At 36.1% G+C, this 16,987-nt stretch overlaps 1 protein-coding gene across 3 annotated transcripts in view; it reads left to right on the top strand.

Moving 5' to 3' along the window:
* Positions 1 to 16,987, top strand: part of LOC132142165 (slit homolog 2 protein-like) — a 77,835-nt gene that overhangs the window by 54,945 nt on the left and 5,903 nt on the right. For all 3 annotated transcript variants that reach the window (XM_059551817.1, XM_059551816.1, XM_059551818.1), the window contains 21 exons: positions 115 to 186; positions 1,460 to 1,603; positions 2,255 to 2,418; positions 4,442 to 4,592; positions 5,569 to 5,643; positions 5,735 to 5,878; positions 6,052 to 6,195; positions 6,928 to 7,094; positions 7,308 to 7,440; positions 7,645 to 7,713; positions 8,690 to 8,761; positions 9,049 to 9,120; positions 9,225 to 9,296; positions 10,256 to 10,419; positions 10,791 to 10,915; positions 11,755 to 11,852; positions 13,147 to 13,286; positions 13,825 to 13,918; positions 15,729 to 15,866; positions 15,969 to 16,209; positions 16,317 to 16,447. In XM_059551817.1, the coding sequence (XP_059407800.1) occupies positions 115 to 186; positions 1,460 to 1,603; positions 2,255 to 2,418; positions 4,442 to 4,592; positions 5,569 to 5,643; positions 5,735 to 5,878; positions 6,052 to 6,195; positions 6,928 to 7,094; positions 7,308 to 7,440; positions 7,645 to 7,713; positions 8,690 to 8,761; positions 9,049 to 9,120; positions 9,225 to 9,296; positions 10,256 to 10,419; positions 10,791 to 10,915; positions 11,755 to 11,852; positions 13,147 to 13,286; positions 13,825 to 13,918; positions 15,729 to 15,866; positions 15,969 to 16,209; positions 16,317 to 16,447 (2,610 nt within the window). The remainder of the gene's footprint in view (positions 1 to 114; positions 187 to 1,459; positions 1,604 to 2,254; positions 2,419 to 4,441; positions 4,593 to 5,568; positions 5,644 to 5,734; positions 5,879 to 6,051; positions 6,196 to 6,927; positions 7,095 to 7,307; positions 7,441 to 7,644; positions 7,714 to 8,689; positions 8,762 to 9,048; positions 9,121 to 9,224; positions 9,297 to 10,255; positions 10,420 to 10,790; positions 10,916 to 11,754; positions 11,853 to 13,146; positions 13,287 to 13,824; positions 13,919 to 15,728; positions 15,867 to 15,968; positions 16,210 to 16,316; positions 16,448 to 16,987) is intronic.

Below are 16,987 nucleotides of genomic sequence, written 5' to 3'. Positions count from 1 at the left end.
TCTTGTGCTCTGTTAGATGAACCGTTTCTGATGAATGGTTATATGCGTGGGTGGGTTATGAACATCTTTCATCTTTGCTTTTATTTAATGTTCCCTTGTGTTTCTGCCTTTCAGGGTTTTATACGGGAATAAAATCAGTGAACTTCCCAAAGGCCTTTTTGATGGACTATTCTCATTGCAGCTACTGTGAGTAATGCACATTCTGTGTATTTATGCTTTAAAATGCCATGAAGGAAGGGCGTTTATTTCTCTCTGTGTGTGGGTGGGTCGGGTTTTGCCAAGCCTGAGAGCCAGCCATTGGATAAATGGCTTAATAAAACATACTAAATAATGACTTAATTAAAATCTAATAATGGCTTGTGTGAGGGGAAACATCATTATCGCAGATGTCAAGATACCAACATTTTTGATATCAATACCAATGATTCTCAATATTAGCTTAAACACCGCAGCAAAAATGGATATGCTGTTAAATTGTAAAGCTTTAACAGTATTTCTTAGTAAGTCAGGATTGCTTCAAATAACAGTCGGTAATAAAGAGGAAGGAAAGAGCAGTGATTTTTCTCTTTGCATTGTCAATACTGACATTTGAATGAATATTAGTGACGTACTAGACAGTGGAAAGTACATAAGGCTGCATTTATACTCTGAAACTCTTGTGTACATGAATATCCTGAAGAGACATGAATTTTATTTTTATTTTAGTATCAACTTATAATACTGAAAATATAAAAATGCCTGTAGTTTTGTGTGAGAGGTAGGTTTACAAAATACATGATATAAAAGCCATTATGTGTATGGAATTACCACATAAAACATAGTGTGTGTGTGTGTGTGTGTGTGTGTGTGTGTGTGTACGTCTCACACATTTCCCTGATGACAGACAGCACAGCTGGACATAAATTTACACACACACCACACACTTCTGCTGTGTGTGTGTGTGTGTGTGTGTGTGTCAGTGCATGTGGGTTTGAGGAGTATATTTAGGAAATGCTTGTTAATCCAAGTATTTATAGGGTTTTAACAAGACCATAAGTGATTGGTGCTACAACATTACATTACAACCACACACATGCTCAGACAGTGTCGAATCTACATAGAAGCTACTCCTTCTCACTCATGCAGACTCGTAAATTATTCAGAAATAACTAACATGTGAAACTCACGGTTGTTTATGCTGGCAAATATAAAAGTTTGGTGCCAATAACTTAAAAGCACACACAGTTTTAACTGCTTTGCAGGAGATGCAGAACATATAAATCCTCTTTACACGAAAGCTGCTTTGAAACTTAAAGCCTCTGTTTATTCACAAAGCGCTCATACTGTATGTTTGTCTAGAAATGTTAATCTATTTGCGTATGGCATTTATAATATCTAAGTTTACAACGCGTGTATAGATTTTCCTGTGCGTCTGAGAGATTTGCTTAAAATGTCAAATTGCAAATGTTTATCCCAACAGGTTGCTTAATGCGAACAAGATCAATTGTTTGCGTGTAGATTCATTCCAAGACCTGCAGAATCTGAATCTTCTGTCACTTTATGACAACAAGCTCCAGACCATTGCCAAGGGAAGCTTCTCTTCTCTCAGAGCCATCCAAACACTGTGAGTAACATTTGTTGCAAAATTAATAAAAATGAAGGTCACTCTGCTGTAGCTAAGACTTCAGAAACAGAACAACAACAAAAGAATATATTATAACATTTTCATTCCTCCCATCTGCTGCTTTTGTTGCAATCAGTGTTGTAAGTCTTAACTGATGCAATTTGGATAATACTTTTTCTAGAATTATTTGACACTTTTATTAATAGTTTAAGTATTTGAAATTGGATTGCATATACACACATTGTTTTTGACTATCTTCTGAGGGTTTCTTACTTTTAGACATGTCAGTAACAAAAAAAAGAATATATATATATATATATATATATATAGTATACACTGATTTTTGGTGTTGTTGATTTCTAAAGACTGGTTGGAAATCAAGAGATTAATCTTGATAATTGTATTTTTTTTTTTTGAAAGCTCTAATTAAGAAAAAAAACAAAAGTGCAAATTTAATGTATCAATTAATTTGTTTGGTTGTTGTATACGTATCATCTCTTTATGATGAAGTAATTTTATTCAGTCATATTTCAGGCTCATCAGCAGGTTGGGAGTAAAACTTTGAGTGTACTCTATATGGTTTTTCAAGAAAATGCACACCTTAACTATAACCGTCATTCATAATATCCTTAAATATTTTATATTTATCAGTCATTTGGCCCAGAACCCCTTCATGTGTGACTGCCATTTGAAGTGGTTGGCGGACTACCTGCAAGACAACCCGATTGAGACCAGCGGAGCTCGATGCACCAGTCCCCGCCGGCTTGCTAACAAACGCATTGGCCAGATCAAGAACAAAAAGTTCCGCTGTTCAGGTATATACACGCATGAACATGGGTGCTCATTTTTGGTAATTTGCCAGACTTGCTTACAGACGTTGAGTTGTTTGACCCTTCTCTTCCTGTCTGGGCCTCACCTTCTCCTGTAAGCAGATTATAAATCAGAATGAAAATGTTAGTGAGTGAGTGTGTGTGTGTTATTAGTTTAGTGTTTGTCAGTTGAGTATTGATTGCTGTGGGGTTATAAATGAGCAGGATTATCTGATCAATATTCATATTCATTTATTGAGCTACACACACACAGCTTTCCTCTCAGTTCTCTGTGTATCTCTCTTTGTTTAGCTAAAGAACAATATTTTATACCAGGTATGTTCAGCTACTAAATATCTGGTCTGTGTGCACTGCAAAAAAAACAACCTTTGGACTAGTACACTAATGCACGTAAATTTAATGCACATTATCATGCAGATAAAAAAAAAACAAAAAAAAAACTTTTGTGCACAATGAAGGTTCCTGAATGCTAGAGAAACAGTCTACCTGAAGTGCAAAAGTGTGTTGCTTTGAGATGTTTTTACATGTATTTGTATAGAAGAGATACGCATAATGGTGCTGTTTTCTTGTGTAGCACGTGTCAGAATCTAATCATTTATTTAAAAACACATTAGAAATGCAGTTCACATGTACTGCTACTTAAATATACCTCTTCTATTGGGGAAGAAACAACAGTTGATTAAAAATAAAAATTTCTAAAATGTTTACATTTAAACCTGAATTGATGTTTTGAAAATTCAAATGTCAGGATAAAACAGATATCCTAAAATCTTAATAAAGAATATGCCTAATTAAAAAGTGCATTATCTTTATATATCTAGACATTAAATAAATGTTTTTACAGTAATTAAATGTATGCATTTCCTAAAAATGAGATATAAAACAACATGAACACTATAAGGGTATAAGAAAGAACATGGCATGTGTTTAAACCAAACTACTAATGCAGTATGATGGTTATGCATGAAGCTTTTAGATAAGACAACACACAATGGCACTTCAGTTTAGTGTTCATTTGCTGTCACTTGATCAGTTTCACTCTTGCTGTGTGCATGCTCAGAATTAGCACACAGTGGCATGGATCTGAAACACAGGTTTTCCAGAATTCGCCAGTGTGAGGGTTTGACTGATTGAATGTATATATTACATATTCTCTCTTCATTTCTCGCACACACACTCAGGAATTCATCATATCAATAAGTGTAAGTAACTGACACATAACTGATAATATGTCACCCTACAAGCCCCTCCCCCTCCTCAACCCCAACCAATCACAGACCAGGACCCTGAATATATGTGAAATTGTGCTCAGAGGTTACTGAAGCACACGGTGTGACTAGAATGTGTATGTGTGTGTTTGAACGTGTGTTTAATATCACATATCTCCTCTCTCTCTATTACTCCCACTAGTTTATCCCAGCTAAACAAAGTAGAATCTTTATCCTTGTTTCTCTTTCTCCCTGTGTGTGTTGTGGAGGAAATTCAGCGGGGTTTTCCTTTGTGCTTGATCTAACCATGTGGTTGCAGACTCGGACTAAAACATGGTTCTGTCAAGCACCATGGAAGGTCTTGCAGCATCTACAGCATGGCAAGCAACAAGAAACAACCTTGGTGTGTGTGTGCGTGTGTGTGTGTAAATGTGTTTGTCTTTGTTTGTATGGATGTGCAGTTAAGAATATGTGTACCATCCATAAGTGTGTGTGTGTGTGTGTGTGTGTGTGTGGGTACACAACACTCTAAAGTCATGGCTAGTACATCAGCATGGCTTTATGTGTTGTTAAAAATGATAATCCTGATAGCATGTTGCCATGGTGAAAACTGAGTTTCCTCTGATCTTGCACAATTAACCTTTAACCTTTAACCTCCTCCCTCCCAGAGATCCTCTACTTTTACCACTCTACCTTTCCTCCTTCAAGCCTACTCTTCTCCTTCTCTATTTCTCTCACACGCTCTCTTTTTGTGATTGTGTGGTGTGTAATGGTGTGTGTGTGTATGGTTATGTGTCTAGGTGTGGAAGACTACCGGTCGAAACTAGGTGGGGATTGCTTCGCGGACCTGGCCTGCCCAGAGAAGTGTCGCTGTGAAGGAACCACAGTGGATTGCTCTGGACAAAAGCTCACAAAGATCCCGGACCACATACCTCAATATACAGCAGAACTGTGAGTGTCTCTCGCTCTCTCTTGCTCTCTCGCTGTCTTTTAAGGTTACACTAAAAGTGAAAATTACTCACGGAACATTGTTTACTCGTTCCGAACCCATCTTCATCCATGCTTGAAACAGAAATGAAGAGATTTTTAATTAAACTCATCCCTCTCCTCCCTTTCTGTCTCACCATTGAAAATCCATTCCAACAAAACTTTGATGTTTCACAAAGAGATACAAAAATAACTAATCCAGTTGAGCTTCCTCAATAATCAATGGGATTTGCTCTCGTGCATCAAACATTACTTTACTTAATGTTTTGTATGTATGAGTGTTAGTCAATGTTTAAATGTGAATAAAAGCCTAAATTAAATCTGAACATCATATAAAGCATAAAAAACGAACACACCAAAAAAAAAAAATCAAAGTTCAAGGATCATTGAAAGCTCTGAAACTGAAACGTTTGCCTTTTCTTTTCTTTTGTGCACAGGCACATTTATGTTCATACACTTTGATGTTTTTTCACTTTCAATATGAATCTACAGTAAATAATTTTCAGTGTTCTTTGAAATTATTAATTTTTGTGTTATTGCACTATTTATTTTGTTTTTATTTGAAATAAAATAATTGTAATTTAAATAAAAAGTACAATTATTTAATTGCGCACTTAAAAAATACAATGCTAATATTTACATTTTCATCTATTCCCTTTTTTTAATGATTTCATATAATTCGTACGACTTTATTCTCATAGTATATCGACTTTATTCTCAAAGTATTTCAACCTGATTCTTGTAATATTTCGACTCTATTCTCGAAGTATTTCGACTTTATTCTCTTAACATTTGGACTTTATTCTCAAAATATTACGACTTTACTATCGTAATCTTCGTTTTTTTTTTTTTTTTTTTTTTTTTCAAACCTAAAATCACCAAGCTTTTATTTTGGTGGTTTGCCAGCAAGTAACTATATGTGATTTTTTTTTTTATTCAGCCGCTTGAACAATAATGAATTTACAGTGCTGGAGGCTACAGGAATATTTAAGAAGCTTCCTCACCTGCGCAAAATGTAAGTCTCTTTCTGTGTCTTTGTTATATGTAATTACACAGTTTAGGTGACTTACACTTACATTTCTTTGGGAACTTGTCTTGTTTCACAGTAACTTCAGTAACAACAAGATCACAGATATTGAGGAGGGCACATTTGAGGGGGCCAGTGGAGTGAACGAGCTCATACTGACGAGCAACCGCTTGGAGAGCGTCCACTACAGCATGCTGAAAGGCCTCGGTGGGCTCCGCACACTGTGAGTATCACACGCTCACACACCCCACTGACTCGATTAAACTTCAGGGTAGTACATGCACTGTCCAAAAAAATATCGTATCTAGGTATGATTCTATTTTCTGGTTTTGTGTTTTCTCATTGGAAGCTTCTGGCTGTTTTAAACTATTGTATGTGTGTGTTTGTCATGTGCAGGATGTTGAGGAGTAACAAGATAAGCTGTGTCAATAACAGTAGTTTTACTGGTCTGAGTTCTGTGAGGCTGCTATCCCTCTATGATAACCTGATCACCTCCATGTCCCCGGGAGCCTTTGACACACTGCATTCCCTCTCAACACTGTGAGTATCAACAAAGTGTTCTGTTTTGTTTCAGCATTGTTCCAAAACTGAGTTAGCTGCCTAAAAATCATTGACTAACTTCTTAGGGAACATCCTCATTTAAATGGCCCGTTCATTTCATAATTATATTCAGTGCTGGGAGTAACTGATTACATAATCAGATTCCATAAATTCAATTCTTGTAATTATATTACATTTTAAAATACCTGTACATTTACGTTTTTTCATTGATTGCATGATTATATTTCCCCAATAGCAATGAATTATTCATAATTTATTGATTCTCCATAATCCTTCCTTTCATCTTTTGAATTCACCTTGGTATATCTTTAAGTTAAAAATAATTAAGTTAATAATTAAGTAACACATCTGCATGTTTAGGGCTGTAGTAGATTATTTATTTTAATGGTTGTTAATTTAAAATGATTGATTTTAATTCAATCTCTCTAAAAATCCTTGTTGAATTATGTCTTGTTTAAACATCTATCCACTGTAAAATGAAGTGAACAAAGGACTTAACTGAGGTGATCTGGAACTTTATATATCCGTTTTATAATAAACGAGAAGGTTTTGCATTCTGAAACTTACAGGATGTTTTATAGCACCATGAGCAAAATGTATTTCTCAATTCATGACCCCTTTAACGTTGTCTGCCTCCGTAGGAAGCTCATTTGCACAGCATTTGGTATACTAAATGTTCACTACATAAGTTTTCCTTTATGCCATCCACAGGAACTTGCTGGCCAATCCGTTTAACTGTAACTGTCATCTAGACTGGCTGGGGGAATGGCTCAGAAAGAAACGAATCGTTACAGGCAACCCTCGCTGTCAGAGCCCATACTTTCTTAAGGAGATCCCTATTCAAGATGTAGCCATTCAAGACTTTGCCTGCGAAGACGGTACGGCTATGAGTGTGTGTAGGGGTGCTTAAAACACATGCATGTATGTTAGAAGATCTTGTTTCCAGCTCTCTGATAAGATCTGCAATGCTAGCTTGAGCATCTTTCCAGGCAAGCTTACAAAAACAGTCACCCCTGCATAGCTTCACATCATCTCAGCTTTCATTCTCGGCTTGTGATAAATTTTCTGTGTGTGTGTGTGTGTGCATGCAGGTAATGATGAGAATAGCTGTTCGCCCCTGGCTCGCTGTCCTGCCGAGTGCTCGTGTTTGGATACGGTGGTTCGCTGCAGTAATAAAGGACTAAAGCTTTTACCCAAAGGCATTCCTAAAGAAGTTACAGAACTGTGAGTGTGCCACAAACATTGCTGCAGTTTCATTTTCAAAAATCCCTTTATCGGATCCAGGCACACGTCTCGCACAACACACTTGACGTCTGAAACAATAGATGGCTGCTATATATCCGTCTTTGAAGTTTCTCCCATTACACTGTTGCTAATGTGCTATTTCCTCTGCGTTTGAGTAATAACTTGTTCGTCTTTTTCTGATAGCTATCTCGATGGCAACCAGTTCACGCAAGTCCCTCTGGAGCTATCCAATTATAAACACCTCACCCTCATGTAAGTACAGCCCTCTTTTGAATCAGCCAATCAGGACACTGTCCCTTTAAAACCAACCAATCATAGCAGACCTGTACATATGATGTTTGATCCATTTTCTCATCCAGCCATCCCCAAAAAATTCGAAAGTTTGAAGCTGTATTTATAATTTGGCTTTTCCACTTATTTCCCACACTATGAGTACAAAAGTCCACCAAGCCTACCAAATGTATTAAGCACTAATTAACAGCGATTGTTAAACAGTACACGCAAAATGCAAATTCATCAATCAATTTTTTTCATTCTACATAAATTTTAAAGTTTTATTTATGCATTTAAAGAATGACCAAAATCTTTGAAATATGGTTTTAAATAATTCATAAGGCTGCCAATGGTTTTCTGTAGGTTTATTACATTTTAACATATTGTATTATTTTGATGCTTCAAAATCAGACCCACACAGAAAAGTTCTTTCATGCATTAAGGCTGTTGAATGCTTCTGTATGTTGCATTTTGACTTCATGCCTAATGCATAACTATTTAACATGCTTGGTGTTTGCAGTTTAAAAGGTCACTGTATTGATAAGTTCAGCCATTTGAGTGTCTTTAATGTGGAAGTTCACGTGTGCGTTGTCTTATGCCATGCATTAAACTATGTAATGGAAAGTGTAAAAAGTAATTCCTTGCATTCTGGGTTAATTTGATTTAAATATTCCATCCAAAAAGTCGGTTTATCCTTAACACAAACAAACAATGCAGTGTTTGTTTATTTAACAAGATTAAATAATCCTAAATATAAAGAATCTTGTGCTTTTTAATGCTGTGCAACATTTTGTTATTGCAGTTTAACCTTAATGTTGGCTTTAAGTGTTTGATTTTCTTGAGGCTCATAACACTCTGTGTGTGTGTGTGTGTGTGTGTGTGTGTGTGTGTGTGTGTGTGTGTGTGTGTGTGTGTGTGTGTGTGTGTGTGTGTGCGTGTGTGTGTTTTCTTGCAGTGATTTGAGTAATAACCAGATCAGCACATTGTCCAACCACAGCTTCAGTAACATGTCTGAGCTGCTCACCCTGTGAGTGTCGACGTGATCTATGGTTTCAGATTGTGTCCGTGTGTGTTTTTATGGATGTCTATGTCTGTAGCTGTGCATTGTGCTTGTGTGAATTTTAACTTTGTGTGAATTTTAATTTTGAGTTTTTCAGTATGTGTATGAAGTACATTTTTGCCACCACTTTTACTACCCTTTTAACCTACAATAACTTCTCTTAACTTAACTATTTAAGATTTCCTTTTACTTACTGATTTTGCATGGCCTGACGCTTCCGTGCAAACATTGTAATATGTTTTGTTTTACCCCAGAATATTAAGCTACAACAGACTGAGGTGTATTCCTGTTAAAGCTTTCGATGGCCTCAAGTCTCTGCGCCTCTTGTGAGTACCTCACTGATGTGTGTGTGTGTGTGTGTCTTTGCTAGAATTTGATTAATGTGTTTTGGACTCTCTTGGATGGCTTCATTTCTCTCTTCTCTCTGCAGGTCTCTCCATGGTAATGATATTGCTGTGATCCCAGATGGTGCTTTCAAAGATCTGTCCTCACTCTCCCACCTGTAAGAACCTCAGAATGAACACACACACACACACACACACACACACACTCACAAGCACTTATGAGTGCACCAAATAGGTTTTGACAGCTGGATGTACTTTGGTTCTCTCTTACTCTCACACAAACACACTGAAACACTTTCTCTGTCTGAACTTAGGGTTCTGCAGCCACAGATTGCTTGAGTTCTCGGTCTCCCACGATGACCTTTTTTTTTATTTTTTATAAATCCCATGGATCAGTTTCACAAGTTTAATTATGACTGACAGCCGAGTAGAACAAATCTGTATATTGCAGTACACATCAGATTGTCAAGCAACCAATATCATAATGTTTATTGTTTATATTTATATAAAAAATACTATTTCCTTAAACCATATCACATCAAAATCACATTAGGTGTCTGCATTTTATTTAAGTTTTGTTTGATTTTAATTTGAATGTTACTTAATGAAGTTTGGCATGCTGCATATGAAACACATTACTTGTTGTGTATCATTAACTATTAATGAAATCTAAAAACATATGTTGACACTAATACAAGTGTATCTGTTATAACTCATGCATACTGTAAAAATGACATGCTACATGCATGATGAGCTATCAACAATAGTTTAACAAACAATTAGCAAAAGCAAGTCGTCCATAACTTCAGAAGTGAACGTCGGATGATTTTTGTCTGTTATGACTGGAATGTTCCAGAAAGCACTCAATTATTATTACAGAATGTTACAGAAACTTCTAGAATGTTCCCATCCTTGCAAAAGCCTAATATCTTTGTTTCATAATTAATGATAGAAGTTCTAAAATTTACCTGACCTTAATATCTACTAAAATGCTATGTGAAAACAAATAGTACAGCAATAATCAGCACCACAGAATTAAATGTAATCCAAAACATTTTTGTATCATCCCCATTTTTGGGGAAGACGTGTGATATGTTTCTGTGTGTGTTTGTTTCAGCGCTCTGGGAGCAAACCCTCTGTACTGTGATTGTCACATGCAGTGGCTCTCTGACTGGGTAAAGAGTGGCTACAAGGAGCCTGGAATTGCACGGTGTACTGGTCCGGGAGAGATGACCGACAAACTGCTGCTGACTACACCCTCTAAAAAATTCACATGTACAGGTAAACCCACTCGTGCACTTTAGACACAGTCATCCTGCCAAGAGAGAGTGCATTAGTACTAACTCAAACACTAGCTTATATGCACAGGTGTTAATATTGCAAGTAATGTGTTTGATTGGTGCATTTGTAGAGGTGCTGGGGACTTGTGGTTTTCCTGTGCCAGGTAAGGAAGTCAATAAGAGCCAAGTCTGAGCTCATAAACCCCGGCCCCCTGTATCTGCCACCTAACCTTTCCTCAGGTTTAAAGTGACCTCTTTTTGTGATGCCTTACCTGTTCAATCCTATGTGTGTTTGTAAGTCTGTGCTTGTTATATTTCTGTTTGTGCTTATAACACGTTGTGTAATTATAGTTTCCTCTGTATTCTACATAGGTCCGGTGGATGTAAACATTTTGGCAAAATGTAACCCTTGTTTATCCAACCCCTGCAAGAATGACGGAACCTGCAGTAACCACCCCGTTGATTTTTACAGATGCACCTGTCCATATGGTTTTAAGGTACATTTAAACTTAAATGCATAATAAGAACATCTAATTAGTGGTGTTGCTGATTTATTAAACTTTGTATGCACAACCTTTTTGTGTTATATTTGCGGTATGAGATGGTTTGGTTTGTTTGAGGAAAGGTTTGTTTTCACATGACAGGCAGTATAATGGCAAATACATAAAAAACATTATAAAACCAAAACTAAATTTGAAAAAAAAAACTACTGTTTTACAGTAGGAGGCGCTATTGCACATCTTCTGATAGAGTACTGTATGTCTGGATCAAAACACTGTGAAGAAGAAACAGAAACAAGTGGTTGCGTATGCAAGTAGATGCATATGTAAAATAACGCGATCATCAATCATTACACAGCATGTAAATCAAAACTACCTAACGTTACTAAATGAAATGTGGATCCAGGAAGTGTTTTATGACTGATGTGTTTTAGGAAGCAGCCGACTCCATCTGTGTTTCGATCATCGTTCTGAATTTGATCCAGATAAAAATTGATAAAAATGATGTTTTCTCAGCTTTTTGTTCAAAATCTTGCTTGTGTGACCAACAATACAAGTGTTGATTAAAAAATAAGACATGAAGCTAGAATGGTATGTGTGTGTGTGTGTGTGTGTTTAAAAGCAGAGGCTCTGTTATTCTAACATATTGCATGTTCAGATATAAATAAAAATTGTATGAAAATGATCGAAAATGCTGACAGCAACTGGCAACTTTTGAAAAAAAAAGAAGAGAGTTTACATGTTTACTCTTTTGCATAGAGTAACATTTGTAGGTGAGGATATGCAAGACTGATGAGTGAATGTGGATTTGTAATGCAACCTGTGTGTTCATATAGGGCCAAGACTGTGAGGAACCAATTCATGCGTGCATCAGTAACCCTTGTCAGAATGGAGGCACCTGTAATCTGAAAGACGGAGAGGAGAACACTCACTGGTGAGACAGACCTTCATCACCGTCATCAGCGAAGTGACGTGTTGCCTATAGGAGACTGATCAAGAACTCCTTTATTGTATTCAGGCCATGCTGAATGTGGCTTTCATTTAGTACATTAAGTAAATGCTTAGATGTGTGTCTGTGTGTGTTGCTCCGGTAATGAATCTACTTTATGGACAGAGTGTGTCTAATCTTTCTTAATCAGACTGAAGTGTCTGAAACTGTTCTGAGCTCACTCATGCACTTAATCAGCTAATCAAGAGCGGTGGCGAATAAGAAACGTTTCATTTGAGAACTTCTGCTTTACATGTTGATTAGGTAGTGTAACGTAATACACCAGACACGCACGGCGCATAAAATGATTTCTTCTGTCCCAGTTTAATATGCAGAGCCCGCCGTAAGTCATTCATAAGGCAATTTCCCAACACAATATTCAGTCAACTTGGGGTTCAAACGGTGTGTGAATTTGGAACCTGATAATGCACTGATAAATGTATGCTCATAAATCATAAATGTAAATAGATCACTATTACTACATTTGAATTCAAACCAGCTTAATGTGTTGGGTATGAATCAATCTTCACTCACGCATACTCACATAAAACACTTTTGTAAGCAGTTGTACATATGTGTATAGCACTGAATGCTTAAATAAACACTTATGTAATACACAGTCCAGTGTGAAATGCAGACATCTAATGTTATTCACACATGCATGCATTACTGTTCAAAAGTTTGGGGTCAGTATGATCTTTTTTTTATGTTTTTGAAAGATGTCTGTTATGGTCACCAAGGCTGCATTTATTTGCTAAAAAATATAGTAAAAACAGTAATAATGTGAAATATTATTATAATTTAAAATAACTATTTTCTGTTTTAATATACTTTAAAATTTATGTTTTCTTTTTAATTTTCAGCATCATTCCTCCAGTCTTCAGTGTCTCATGATCCTTCAGAAATCAGTCTAATATACTGATTTGTTGCTCATCAAGTCGATTATTTTTTGATTAGTTTAATGCATGCTTGCAGAATAAGTAACCCCTTTTTTCTTTCAAAAAATGTTTTACTGGCCCCAAAACTGAACAAAAGGAGATGTGATAATTTCTAAGCACCTATACTTACACTTTTGTGATGAAATAGTAAAAAAAATGTAAGCAGGGACTCAAACACATGCAGACAGACTGTGAGAGATATGTAGTGACATACAAACAAACCAATTTGAGACAGTTTCAGAAATCAACGCTGCACACAGAATTCGAAAGAATTGACAAGTCATATGTGTGTGTGTGTTCAGGTGTGTGTGTCCAGTTGGATTTGAGGGCGACGAATGTGAGATAAATATCGATGACTGTGAAGATAATGACTGTGAGAATAACTCTACGTGTGTGGATGGGATCAACAACTACACCTGTCTCTGCTCACCTGAATACACAGGTAACACACACACACACACACAAGGACAGTCACATGCTAAATGCTCTGTGTTCTCTGTGCTTTGTGTTTGATGCTAACATGCTAATGTGCCGCTTGAGCTAACATGCTAACATGTCAAACGCGTCTTCTGTATTCCTTTGTCTTTCTCTCTGTACTTGTTTCTCTTTTTCTACTAGCTGCTAATAATAATGAGGTGGAGAAAGGTTAGTTGACTCTCTTTCACTTCATCCTCCCATTCTGTCTCTTTCCTTTGCTGTTTCTGGCTAGTGCGTCCTCTGTGCTTGCTAACGTATGAAACGCACACACACACACACACACACACACTCATTGATGTTTGGCTGGCTGGTACACTGTCAATAGAGCTGTATTGTGTTGTTGTTTTTCAGAGTATTGGTATTTTGTCATCTCCCAGACTGTAAGATGATTAATCAGAGACTATCCTACACACAATGTGACTCTTGTTTTCTTTGATTATTCACACTCCTCCCACTCTTTCTGTCTGTTTATAATGTGTGTGTGTGTGTGTGTGTGTGTGCAGGGGAGCTGTGTGAAGATAAACTGGATTTCTGTGCTTCAGAGCTAAACCTGTGTCAGCACGACTCCAAATGTATTCTAACCGCTAAGGGATTCATGTAAGTCACTAAGACCGCCACTGCCTGTATTATAGATTTAGCCTCAAACTATGAATCCACTTTCTTTATTTTTTTACAGTTTGGCGAGAACTGTCTGATTTTCTGTCTAATAAATACAGTTGCACAAGTTTTCATCCATCCATCTGGAAACAAAACTGTGTTTGAAAGTTACTGGAGTGCTTTTGACACTATATTTGCAAAGTTTGTAGCATCAAATCTTTTTTTTTTTTTATTCAAAGCTTTATAGAAAATAATTAGGATAGAAAGACATCAGGAATATTTTTTAATGCTTTTTAAATAAGTCTCTCATGTGCATCAAAGCTGCATTTATTTGATCAAAAATACAGAAAAAAACATTAATATTGTGTAATATTATTGCAATTTAAAATAATAATTTTTCATTTTAATATACTTAAAAAATATAATTTATTTCTGTGATTTCCAAAGCTGAATATTGAACATCATTGCTCCAGTCTCCAGTGTCACGTGATCCTTTAGAAATCAGTCTAATATGCTGGTTTATTATCAATGTTGGAAACAGTTATTTCTGCTTAATATATATATATATATATTTATGTTTTGGAAACTGTGATACTTTTTCAGTATTCCATGATGTAAAAAAGTTCAAAAGAATATTTATTCAAAATGGAAATCTTTTCTAACAATATATAATACTGTTTAAACTTTTTTTAAGATATTGATACTTTTATTGTAAAAAATAAAAGCAAACAAAAATGACTATTTAACAGTATTTTTTAGCAAATAAATGCAGCCTGCCCTGGTTCAGCATTAGACTTGCTTCAAATATTACTGATTCCAAACTTTTGAATGGTACTGTATTTGTATCATTTCCTGTATATTATGGCTCTGTGAGACCAATCATGAAAATAGCAACTTGTCTGACTCCGGTGCATTAGTACTGTACAAACTAATATAGAAACATGTCTTTAAACAGGACATTTAAATCCTTCCCTATAAAGATCGCCCTTCTGCAGTCTGTTAGGATCCAAACCCTGTATTCAGTTTCATCTCTCTCTCTTTCACATCTCAACTTTAATTTCATTCCTCTCCCCACAACTCCAAAACAATCTCTGTGTTAGAAACCATCATGTGTGTGTGTGTGTGTGTGTGTGTGTGTTTCTCTGTTGATATGTGTGAGCAGCAGACCACATAAGTCCATTTGTGTGTTTTTCCACGTATATTCACTTTGAGGCATATATATGCAAGAAATTAAAAAAAAAATATATATATATATATATATATATATTATGGATAAAGTCCCATTTATATTTAGCTTTTTTAAATTCAAAATGTATTTATTTAATTATTATTTAATAGTTTCCATTAAAAACCATTTTTTTTACCCACTATTGAACCACTATTAAAATAATTTTAAACATCAATTTTAAAATGTATAATTATTATTCCAAAGCAGTTTTACATAAACTCATGCTATCCAACCCTCAGTGTGAAAACATAAAAGCACAAACTGTTCTTGAAAGTTAAGGAGGATCAAGATAAACATTATTTCTTATTGTTAAAAATGGAATGCAAAATAATATTTCCTTTTTTTCTACACTTGCACCTTTCACCTTCTTCTTCTTCCCCACTATGAAGTTACAGTTCATATCTGTGATGTAAATAAAGATACATATTAGCCATTATACAATTTACTACTAATGAAAATGTTTTCGATAAAGCAAATACATCTGCACAGAGGGAAAGTGAGCTGTGCTTGTCAAGAGATTTCACAGAATCTTTCATAAAGTTAAAGACGGCAGTATGAGTTTTATCTTGTGTGTTTGTGCAGGTGTGAGTGTACTCCAGGTTACACCGGGGAGCACTGTGAGGTGGATTTTGATGATTGTGCAGATAATAAGTGTAAAAGCGGAGCTCAGTGCACTGATGCAGTGAATGGCTACACATGTGTGTGTCCAGAAGGGTACAGGTGAGCACACTACATTGATCAGGAACCGATCATCAGAGGGATCACCAAGTGAAATACGGTGTGTGTGTGTGTGTGTGTGTGTGTGTGTGTGTGTGTGTGCAGCGGGTTGTTCTGCGAGTTCTCTCCTCCGATGGTCCTGCCCAGAACAAGTCCGTGTGACCACTATGACTGTGCCAATGGTGCACAGTGTGTTCTCAAGGACTTGGATCCAGTTTGTCTGTGTCTTCATGGTTATGAGGGCGTGCACTGTGAGAAGCTGGTCAGTGTCAACTTCATCAACAGAGAATCATTCCTGCAGATTCCCTCCAACCTCATTACAGAGCAGGCCAATATATCACTACAGGTACAGCACACATATAAAGAGCATTCTGCTTGAGAGAGAGAGAGAGAGAGAGAGGTAATCGTTCATTGCATGCACACACACTCATGTGCTCTGAATGCATGTCAAAGATCGCCACAGATGAGGACAACGGAGTGTTGCTGTATAAAGGAGACAGTGAACACATTGCGGTGGAGCTGTACAGAGGCCGACTGAGAGTCAGTTATGACTCTGAATCCTACCCTCCATCTGCCATCTACAGGTACACACACTTTTATACTGTGGAGACGAAACTATACGTTTTAAAATAGGCTCAAATCTCATCTGTTTAGCTGTGCATTTATTGAATGAGCACTGTGCGATGTCCGAACTGATTGCACTGTATTTTACATATTCACTGTATTTGATGTAAAATCATTTTCTGTTTTAAATTAATTTTAAATAAGTCCTTTTTAAATCATTTATAAAGTTTTAAAATCGCTTGCTTTATTTTTGTGATTATTTTTCTTCATGATTATTTTACTTTCTTTTATGTAAAGCACTTTGAATTACCGTTGTGTATGAAACTTGCCTTGCCTTAAATCGGGACATTTCAGTTTTTTTTTTGTTTTTTTTTATTAAGCTAATCTATATTTATTGTGGACTTTATATGCACGCTACTGTTAAAAAAGTAAGATTTAAAGAAAAAAATTATATTATTATTATTAAAAAAAAATTATGTTACATGGTGTTACTTATGGTATACAATTTAGGGTAGCACTTTATTTTACAGTCCTGTTCCTCATGTACATACTATGTACTT

Source organism: Carassius carassius, chromosome 6 (assembly GCF_963082965.1).
Source record: "Carassius carassius chromosome 6, fCarCar2.1, whole genome shotgun sequence".
Classification (NCBI taxonomy): Eukaryota; Metazoa; Chordata; class Actinopteri; order Cypriniformes; family Cyprinidae; genus Carassius; species Carassius carassius.
Note: the sequence above shows the minus strand (reverse complement) of the source record. Positions and strands in the feature narration are given on the sequence as shown.